This window comes from Convolutriloba macropyga, chromosome 7, assembly GCF_964194025.1.
Source record: "Convolutriloba macropyga chromosome 7, txConMacr16.3, whole genome shotgun sequence".
Taxonomy (NCBI): domain Eukaryota; kingdom Metazoa; phylum Xenacoelomorpha; order Acoela; family Convolutidae; genus Convolutriloba; species Convolutriloba macropyga.
In genome coordinates this window covers 207,598-219,229 of record NC_134474.1, presented here as the reverse complement: position 1 = coordinate 219,229, position 11,632 = coordinate 207,598, and the positions used below count along the sequence as shown (strand labels likewise).

Below are 11,632 nucleotides of genomic sequence, written 5' to 3'. Positions count from 1 at the left end.
ACTCTACAAGAAATCTGCTGCAGCAGTTTCATTTTTTGCTTTTTTTAATTCAGTGCCTGAATGTTTCGCCTAATTAAACAATTGCATCCGTTTTGAGGAAATTGTTCTTTGTTGCGCAAATTATTTTTGAGATTTTATGTTTGTTTACATATTCTCCAACTTGCTGTTTTTTTATAGGATATAAGATAAGTGAACTATCTGATTTAAAATAAATTGGTGTTATATTAGTGCATTTTCAAGATCTCGCTTCTGAAAGTGCGGCAGGAAAACTTTATTATTGGTGATTTTTCTCACAATTAAACAAGTATGTCTAGATTTTTCAATAATTGCTCCATATGAAATTTGTGAATGTTATTTAAAAGGAACCAGAGATTCATTTTTTTCTTAAGTTCAATTAGACAAAAACCTATACGAAAACACTCCTTTCTTTTTATGTTTCAGGCCAGTGTAAATTGCCATAAAAAGATGTTTCTTTTGACCACCTAAGCAGATTGATTGTTTTTGGTTCTGTGATAACGTTATTAACAAAAATTTGTTAAGAATGCGTAACTTTATTTGCTCTTTTTATTGCCTTATCTCATTGACGAGGTTCCATTTATTTTGTTCTCACTATTAACTTCATTCGCTCGTAGGGTTTTGTAAATTTTGTTTGTTTTCATAGCTAACTGATCTGCAGATTTAATTGATGAGATTTCTGTCAAATTGTTACTTTCCCGGAGTCAAGGTTCATCGCAAAAAATGAAAAGATTGGAGAAATGACATGAAAAGTCTCATCTCTAGTGGGGAAAGTGATCAATTTAGCTTTCGATTACTTTACTTGTTGAATTTACCGTTTTCCGATCCTTTCTGAAGTCCACAACAGTACTTACTAACCAGAGCAGGCCAGAACAGATCTACGAAAAACAAAATTTGCCCCATGTTTGGGCCTCGACTCATGAAAAGACTTTATAATTCTAGTGGTGGGGGGGGGGGGGGGGTCTTCATTGACTGTAAATACACAGTTCAGCACTTAGTGAAAATCGAGTTCAAGTCTTTTAATATCTTACTAAATCGAGCACGATTTTTGCATGGATCGATCCAGGGTCTGTCCATGAGCCAAGTTAAATCGAGCTCCAGTCTTTTCATGAGTCGAGCAAAAAAACTGATGAAATAGCTATAATTTATTGCGAGATCGAAAGTCAAGCTAAAGTCTTTTCTTGGACTATTTGAGTCGTGCATGGTCTTTCATACAACTTTTTGGTCGAGTAGGGTCTGTTTGTAAACCGAGGCCTACACCCGGGGCCTGATCTTAAAACATTATATGCGGAACAAACAAGTCTTTTAAATAAACCCACGTCAGCAGTTAGTAGACCATGTTTTCAGATGCAAAAAAAGGTATGACGCTACTTCCAAATAAGCTTGCTCAAATTCGAAGTGCAATTTCGATACCCGAATTAGCAAGCATTGCTTCACGTATGAATTTTTTTCTGCAACAAACCCGCGATCAGTTGGTACATGAAAATTAAGGTCTGTAAATTTGCAGAGGAATATAGTCTGTTTCTCGCATCACGTCACCCTCGATAAAAAAATTAGCTGTTCGGACGCACTTTCCATTTCCAGGCACGTATTCAGTAAAAATCCGCTGAGGACTTTTGTTGGCGTTGGCTATGGGAGAATAGACTCCGTTATCGAGTGTTCCGTATTCAAAATTGTTCAAAATGAAGGAAAATATGGATCCTCGTATGTCAAGGTTCCGCCTGACAGGACGTGTTTCGCACCCAGATCCTCTGAGGACACCTGAAAAACTTCTCTAATAAATATCAGAAAAATTTAAAAAGATTGAATGATAATAGAAGTTTTTATTGAGTCTGTTAAGCGGTCAATTTGGTCCGGAAGGTCTGACCATAGTCTTTTTATAGTCTGGACAATCGTCTGAATTTGAGTCTGACCATAAGCGCAGTATAGTCTGGACAAAGGTCTGGGTTCGGTCTGATCAGAGGACATTTTGGTCTGGAAGGTCTGATCAGAGGTAACTTCGGTCTGGAAAGTCTGATCAGAGGTCTTTTCAGTCTGGACAGTCTGATCATAGCTCAATTTGGGTCTAGACCTAAACCTGGGTTAGAATGCTCAGTTCCCTTATCAAGGTCCGCAACCTAATCGAACTCTCATCGCACCACCTTTAAGTGCGATTTGGCCTTCAGCTCTCGACTTCATTTGTCTGGAAAATCTTTTGTCTGGAAGATGATTTCCTCGACGAGTTGGGCTGGATCAATCCTGACAGGAGCGATTTGGAGATTGAGAAAAATATGTGTCGGTCACAACAGGACGCAGGCCGCCGTTATCGTGACTCCGACAACAAGGAATCTCGATTCATAATCCATCCAAAAATTTCGAAACCCATTTCCAGGACTGAGGCCTCTTTAAATATCAAACTTGCCCGAAAACTGCCGAACAAGAAGAGAGCAAAAAGACAATTCGCTGGCTTGTACGAAGTACTCAAACCTGGATCGTACGTGACGAAATCTTCCCCAACGACAACAATCATCAACGAGCCAGGACGAGCACCTGTAAAAGTTCGGGACAGTGATTTGGCAAAGTTTGGCACTAAAGCGGAGCGCACCACTAATCTGTGGACTTACGCACAGCGCACACCCGCCCCATATGAACAAACAACAGAAACAAAAATAGCCAAGCATAGCAATGACTTGAAAAAACAGAAGAGGGAAGAAATCAAAATCCGTCACCGACAACGAGACACCACATCAGTAGTCTCATCCGTAAATTTCAACGTCACCCGTGCTTTAACCGTTCGCAAACCCACAAAGCCACAAACTAAACGTCGACGAACCACAGCCTCTCTGAATGAACACAATGATAGTGCATCTCAAGATCAACCTGGACCTTAATCAGTACCCGCTCCGCCAATACCACCTCAAGAACAACCAGAATCGTCACTGGTATCAGATACTCCATCACAGAACGAAGGGCGGAAGCGAAAGCGACCCCATTTCTACGGTTTTACGGAGGCAGACATTTCCCCAACTAGTTCATTGACATCTTCTAACCCTTCCAAATCAAAGAAACGCAAGCCGAAAAAACAAAGCAAGAAAAGTTCAGCCACCAAAGAATTGGTAGTTGCCTTAATCCAAAGTGCTGAACAATCTCGAGTTCCATCTCCACCAAGGCCCGATATTCAAATTGGTCAAGTATCTCCACGCGACTCCCATATCCGTTACTATGAATATGAACAAGAAAGAGAGATGTCAGTATGGGATGCTGAGAACGAAATTTATGGACAATTGATAAAAATTCAAAACTGTTGAAAAAACCATTTCATTTAACTTGAGTCATGTATTCGCTCTGCGAATCCAATTTATTGTATTTATGTTTCATTTATTCATTTAATTTCATTTTTTCAATTCCTCAATTGCAATTCTTATATGTATTCGCTCTGCGAATCCAATTTATTGTATTTATGTTTCATTTATTCATTTAATTTCATTTTTCAATTCCAAATTGCAATTCTTATATGTATCCGCTCTGCGAATCCCATTTTCGTTGTGTTTTAAAATTACAATTGCTGCTTCCGCCTCTCAATTCCATTCATATAGTATTCAATAGTATATCCACTGCTTGTGCACTTAAATTTCTCCACATGTATTTGCTCTACAAATGCATAAAAAAATGCCTTTCCGTTTATTTATTTTTACAGTCGTGGCCCTTTTCCACTAATGATTCTGACACTCGTACTGTCTATTCTCTTCCACACGTTTAATTTTTTTGTGTTGATTCTTTCTAAAAAAATTGTAAATACTTTATAAAATTTTTTCCTGTAATGGGGGAAATGTGATATCTATAGATACATAAATATATATTGAAACCCTTAAGTGTACTAAATTATAAATTACACTCTGTTTTAATCTTTATATCATGTGTTTTATAACTAAGGTTATGATGATTTTTATTATTCTCATATAACTATTTTCCCGCTAGTCTACTAAATTACTTCATAGATTGTTCATACTATTTTATGTTAAGTAATCATGATCTCGATTAATCTCCTGATTTCAAGTTGTCTCTGTAATCCGTCTTCAGTTACTCAAGTTCAACTTAATCTGGATTTGCCTTGCGATTCCATCTAGCAAGTTTAGTAAAACACACATAATTCAGGATTCGCCCTGCGATTCCACAATAGATTCAATATAGTGTAATGACACTACTCATCAATTTCAAATAACTAACCTCAGCTATAACAATGCCGCATGTGAACAAAAAAAACACTAATGAGAAAGGGAATTTGTTTAAAACAAAAAAAAACCAAAAAATTGAAAAAAATCCGTAAAAATCGGATTGAAATTGCCGCATGTCAACAAAAAACCACTACCGATAAAACGAATTTTTGTTCGAACACCGTTTTCTCACTCTACTTTAAATTTAGAGCGAAAAAATATCACGCGGCAAAACCAATCGTTTTTTCGCTGCTCCACTTCCTTCGGCGTGACCAAAATCACTACACTAATTTGACTTCAAAAATCAGGAAAATGTGTGAACAGATCTTAAAAAAAAGACAGGGCCCCAATACAATTCAAATTCTTTGAAATGAAAAAAAATGGTAAAGAGAACAAAAGAATCGTCATTTAACCATAGGCATTGTTAACTGTCACAAAAACTGGTAAAAAAAATGCATGTATTATACAAAAAGTCAAATTTAATGAACATGTAATACAGGATATTTGTATTACTGACATGATATCAAGACAAGATGTATTACAGAAAAGATATCAGACAAGATACAAGAAATCTGTAACACAAGACTGTCTGAACAGAGCCGATATTGGTCTGGATGGTACGATCAGAGCTGGCTGGGGTCGCGCACCTCATGGGATTGTTTTAAATCTGATCAGAGATAATTTGGTACAAAAATCTGGCCAACTGTCTTGAACTTGATCAGAGATCTCTTTTTCTGTTATTGTCTGATCAGCGATGGATTTAAGCGCACGTTGAGCACACAATAATTATCGAGCGCTTGATCGCAGGGGCTATTTCACTCTGGCATGATCTGTTCTGAGGCCATTTTTCTCTTCAATCAGTGTTACGGTGTGGGGGTGGTCTGATCATAAAACGGTTTGGCCTGGTACGGTGTCTCGTAGATTAGAAGTAGACTTACAAAAAGATTGTGCCATTTCTTTCTTTGTTGATTTCTTCGTTAACTGAAGATTGCAACCAAATTTGTTTTTAAAATCGAAACTTTCTTTTGAAAACATTTATTTATATTCTATAGCAATGCTCACAATGTTTTGACATAAACGGTTGAGCGTTTTTTTAAAGTTACAGGAAAAGCCTGCAATAATTTACTCTGGCTGGTGAAAATTGTCAAAGTTTGTCATGTGATATATTTGATTAGAAAAAGTACCAAAAATGTGTCGGGTGATTTTACTCAACTTTTATTTTGTTTAGTTGCTTTCATGCAATGCAACGACCAGGTTACCGGGGTCTACCGATATAGGGTACGAAAAAATCGTGTTCGACTGATATTAGGCCTGAAAAGAACGGGTCAAACTTTATGTGGTATAAATTTACCATGGGTAGAATTATGAAAGACAGTCGGTATTGGGTATGACCATGGTCGACCAATATTGGGCATTAAATAAAGACCCTGTTTTGAGTTGTGCAAAGACCCTAGTTTTCCAAATTGGGTTGCAAAAGACCATAGTGGACAGATAATGTGCATGAGATGAACGGGGGATGACCTAAAAAGAGACCTTTTATCCCCTTTTGTTCATAGTGTGCTCAACCACGTAATTAAGGTACGGAAAAAACCCAAATCTTGATTTTGTTAGTCTGTTTAAGTTGTCGACAACTCGACTCGGATGGTCATAGATCAGTTCTTCCTAGGATGAGCTAATCCGAAATCAGTTTAGTCTGAGATGGTCTGATGAGAAGTCGTTTTGATCTGGGTCCCCGGATTTATAAACTCCATTTATGAAAAAAAACATGCTAGAGTCATCATGACATATAGTTTCCTGAGTTGGGTTTGCTTTTAATTTCTAATCTGATTTTACAGAAAAAAGTTTGTCATTTGTTTGAAGTTAACCATAGAAAAGTAGACTTATCAAAAGGCTCAAAATTTCTAATGGGGCAGGGGCTTTTATTGACTAAAATACAGAATTAAGCTTCTGGTTAGTTTCGAAGAAAAAGTCAGTTTCATGGATCGAACTTAAACCTGCGCCTTCAATATTTTTTTCTAAGTCAAATTTTTTTATAGTTCAAGCCCAATATGAGCCAGAACGAATATTTGGATGTTCACACCGCCCCAGATGGAAAACGCCTTTGTTCAGATTTTTAACTAAGAGATCCATGTTAAGATGCTATTTAGTTTTTTAACCTACCCCCCCCCCCCCCATCTTTCTCTCTTCCACCACGGCGCGGCGTAGCTTCAAAGGAACCTTAGTTGAACAACAAAACATCTTTTAAAACTTTCAAAACTTATAAAGTTCCTTCAAATGTTTCCTTAATAATGCATTATTTTTCGAAATCTGTCTTATATAAAGGGCTAAAAATTGTAATTGACCAATTAATTAGTGTTGAATACTAATTAATTAATATTGGCATTTCACGAAGTATTGTTTTAAGTTAAAAATAATCGATATCATTCACATTAATTTGCAAACTTTCAGAAATAAAGAAAAACTTTTCAATTTTTTTGCCTTAAGTTTGGCCGAAACATTCCATTTGTTTTTTTAATACAAATTGTTGTAACTTTCAAACAATGCTAATATTAACTTAAGCTTAGATAGTTTAAGTGAGAGACTTCCAAAAATGAACTTATCTCAAATATCAAATAGCTTACCATTCCTTATGGTTATGTAGTCGTGTGGCTGGCCACTATAGTGCAAAGTTTGTTGTGTAAATCTCCATTCATAAGTAGGAACTCTCATTACGCAATTGTCAACCTCACTCCCAACCAGTTTCCCCACGTGTGTCAATATTCCACAAAATCTTCCGTTGAGAATTTTGTGAACAACGGTTACTTTCCACTATACCTGATGCCAAAACGACCAAAGAGCCGAGATAACCCAGGTTGAGGTCCAGAAGCACACCCGTAGGTTCCCAGACCCAAATTACAGGACCAAGAGCTGGTCTGACCATGTACTGGTCTGACCATGTACTGAAGTGTGCTACACTCAGTAACACTATTTGATAATATTAGTGCTATTTTGAGAATTTACGTTATAGTGCGTGAAGCACAAACTTGATTTGGACAAAATCAATTTTAACGTGTGAACAAATTACTAAGTAGTTTTAAATAAACTACTATTTTAAGATCACTAACTTAAACTGAGAATACCATGACGTGATATTGTCACGCCACACAGAGAACACCAACTTAACCTTGGTAACTCTGTCGACACTGTTATCTCTATCCAATAGGATACTAGAGAACCACGTGTCCGCAAGTATAAAAGGAGCTTGCACGCTCAACCACCAGCACAATTTGGTCCCCGATAAATTCTGAATCAGATCATACTCCCGTAATGCTCCCTTGCTTAAGTCTCAGCTTACTTGAGATAGATTTTAACTTAGAACATTTTGTGACAAGTTCATAACTAAGAACTTCTAAGTCAGAAAATTTTAACTTAGCACAATTTTGGAAATCAGGTAAGTTCAGCTTAAACTTCTCTAAGTTATAAATTAATATCTCTTAAATTCTATCTAAGTTAAAAGTTAACTTAGAAAATTTCAACCTGTGCTAGCTAGTGCTATTTCAATCTTAATAACTTAAACTATTCTATCCCTTAATGCTCGTTCATATTTAATGATGTTTAACAATTTATTAATTCATTTTTGCATTTAACCTTCTTTAATATTTAACAATATACCAAGGGTAGAACTAGGGGTTGAACTCACAAGTTATATATGTGGTCCCGCGATTAACCCCGTCGTTTAAGTATCTAATGTAGCAGTATAAATGGTGATCCCAGAGAGGCGAATTCAATTTAACTTGTTCACTTAATATAGAGAGGCAATTTCAATTTAACTTGTTCATTTAAACTATCAGAGAAGCCTGCCTAAATTTAACTTGTTCATTTAACTTGTCTAATTTAGCTAATCAGAAGGGTTCTTCCTTAATCGTAAACTTATTATTAAAATTTTATTTAGAGTGTTCCTCTGATTTTAACAGTCTGTTCAGTAATGTCTACTGGTGGTACTATTACCCCACCCGCTACCCCCCACCCGCTATCCCCTCACCTGAAACTCCCATAACACATCCAAATCTTTCACTTGTATCTTTTTCAGGCAATGATCCTAATCAGGATGCCACTTCTTTTTGGAACTCTGTAGAAAATAAAATACTCTTTTCATTAGGAACAAGGCCTTCAACACACGCTGCACAAACTAGCTATGATAAAAGGCAACAATCATTGTTCGGCTCACTTTTAACTGATACAGCACTAGAATGGTTTGAAAGGGAAGTCACAGATGCTACAAATTGGAAACCTTTAAAAGATGAATTTATAAAAAGATTCACAGACGGTATAGACCAATTTAGATTTAGACTTGAGGTTGAGAACACATACAGGCAGGAAGAAAAATTGAAAAGGCAGGAAGGAAAAAGAACTATCTACATAGAATAAAGAGTGGAGTTGATAAAGGTTGGCCAGAAAAGATACCAACAAGCATTGCAGGTGATGACAATATAAGAGAAGAGAAGGAAATCCATCAAAGACAACGAAGTCAGAAATACATAGATTTTGCTATAAGAGGACTAAGACCACAAGGTTTAAAACGCAAAAGCGCACGAGAAACCAAATGAAAATCCTTCAATAACTTGGACACAGTTTGTGGATCACTTAGTCGTAAAGGACTTAACATTTTCTGTAACAACAGAACCTAATGGAGCTACAGGACTATATAAACTTAAACACATGAGAGCAAAATTAATGATTTAACCAGTCTTTTCAAAAGCAACGAAGTAAATGCTATAGATACTTCTAGGCCTGGAGATCCAAAAATAAAGGGCAGACCTAACAGTACTAGATTATGTGATTATTTCAGAAGCAATGGTCATTCCATCTCTAGATGCACAAAGAAACAGATAGACGATAGTGTTAATAAACTGAGAAAAGAAGAAGTTGAACCAAGAAAGCAAAATATAACATTCTCTATTGATTATAGAAAGAATAACCGAGGCAATGTAAGATTCAATGGTCATAGAAACCAAGGCTATCAACCAAAAGGTGGCTATTCAAACTATAATCCTAGGTTCAACAAGCCTAATTATCAACAACAAAACACATCTTTTTGCAGCTATGGCAATAGATTCACTCAACCATACGAACAAACCTTCCCTCAGCAAAGCACATATAGAAAAAATGAACCAAACCTTGAACAACAATCACCATCACCACAACAACAGCAACAGCCACAACAAGGTGCTAGCTTCTATACACCAAGTAGAAATAACAATCTGCAACAAAGACAATCAAAACCTAACAATATTCAGCAACAACCAAATCAAATAAGTTTCGTTGAAGATGACGATGACTACGTAAATGCTATAACAGACTTCTTTCCTTTAAACTATTGAAGTCTCCGAACACTACTAAAGAAGGTAGTACTAACTCAGGAATATACCTCAACTTATATCACTTTGCCACCGGAGATATTAAAAATAATAGTGGTTTGGAAGTAAAATTTATGACTGACCCAGGATCAACCTGCACTATCATCAATCATCCTACATACCTTGCTCTAGTAAACCTTGGACAAAATTTGCATCTACAAAGTACAAATTGTGATTCAAAAACATACACTGGTTCTTCAATAAGAATGCTTGGCTATACAACTATCCAATCTGGTTTTGAAACCGACGGTAAATATACAGTCCCCTATAAAGTATTCGTTACTAAAGAACAGAGAGAGAACATAATAGGTATTGATTTTTGTAATTTATTTCTAAAAGCAATTCACTTCAACATCCCCGCAGTAGAATTAAAATCTGAAAGGAATTTAATTTGCTACGGCTCACTTAACAATGAAACGGATTATCCATACATAACTAAAATGACTGCTTTAAACATAGCTCAACCGATCTTTCTGCAACAGAAAAGTACACAATTGCGCAAGAAAAAGCGCCCCAGTCAAGCCTTATTTCCACCAGGAACATATTTCATGCCCCATATTAATGTTGCAAAAACTGACCTAGTCTTTGTGAACACACATTGTTAACAATCTGAAGAATTTCTAACCATATTCATGGAGAATCAAAAGAGTCACCCAATACAGATAAATAGAGGAATAATAGGTTATGCTATGTGTGATATAACCGACAAACCTACACAAAGGTACAATATCAAAAACTGTGCTGAATTTACAAGTACAATACTAAATGAAAGTGAGGACTATAACAGTTGTTTTATACTAAACACAGTAGTAAACAATTTACCAGAAGGACAGCAAATTCAAACTAATTCTTGCATTAGATATGTAGATTTTCGTACCCAATCTATATTTGACTCTAATATGCCTATAGCGCACACAATATCCTCAGATGCAGAAATGAGGAAAGGTTTTGCTAACACAATCTCCAAAAGAATACCCTTATTAAAGGACTACTGTAAAAGTAGGAACTGTGATATAGGTGACATAATAACTTTCAGAGCAGATAATAACCTAGTATATAATCTCATCACTAAGGCTAATCATTATGAGAAGCCAACAACTGATACAATCAAAGCAACGCTACTTGCTATGAGAGATCAGGCACCAGGACTAAATTTACGCTGTATAGCAATGCCAAATATAGCTTGTGGTTTAGACGGAATGGATTGGAGAGAGATATCTTCTCCAATTGAACAAACATTTAAGAATTCAGGAATAAATATCCATGTGTATACAAGCAAAGATGATGTTGATAAACTACAAAAAGTAGAAAGCAATACACTAGAACAGGAAGAGGTGCTCGAAATTATTGAAAGTGAGTTAATAGAAAAGTGCAAAAAAGATGAGAGAGAATTAGCCACAGATTTCTCTACCGAGGCCAAAGGATTATGTAGACCTATAGTTAATGACCAGTTTCCTAAGTTTGGAGATAAACTACAAAGCAACCGAATCATAAATAAAGCGGTTAGTGATTTTGTAATTAAGCAAAATAGAGATACAGTCCAAGACATAGAGTATTTAGAAAAGTTTCTGGATAATTTCGATTTCACACAAAGTGATCTGACTGACGATGAATTGTTTGAGTTAATAGAGAAAATACTTGAGGATATTGATGTATATTCAAATCATAAGTATGATATTGGCACAACTAAGCATAAGTTTCATTTAACCCTAAAGAAAGACGCTACTTTTAAAAAAGCAGTGACCTAGCAAAATACCCATTCATCTCAGAGATAAATTAGAAAAACTAATGGATGAATTAATTCAAGCAGGAAAAATCAGAGAGCTCAATGAGAACGATCATATGAATATTTGGTTGGTCAATCCCGTTATCATATTACCTAAGAAGTATTATGTAAAACTAGTCATTGATGCTAGATACCTAAACTCTATAACTGATACAAGTAATTCTAATTGGCCACTCGAACCACTAAACGTTCTAATGACAAGAATAACCGGAACCATTTTTAAAAGTAGTGATTTATCATCA

General features: G+C 36.0%; 1 protein-coding gene across 1 annotated transcript in view; it reads right to left on the bottom strand.

Annotated features, from left to right (window-relative positions):
• Window positions 1–1,145: 1,145 nt before the first annotated feature.
• Window positions 1,146–11,632, bottom strand: part of LOC142342024 (uncharacterized) — a 67,254-nt gene continuing 56,767 nt past the window's right edge. Inside the window, exons 4-5 of the mRNA XM_075393191.1 lie at window positions 6,830–6,932; window positions 1,146–1,776 (exon numbers count right to left, since the gene is read on the bottom strand). Of these exons, the coding sequence (XP_075249306.1) occupies window positions 1,502–1,776; window positions 6,830–6,932 (378 nt within the window). The 3' untranslated portion in view covers window positions 1,146–1,501. The remainder of the gene's footprint in view (window positions 1,777–6,829; window positions 6,933–11,632) is intronic.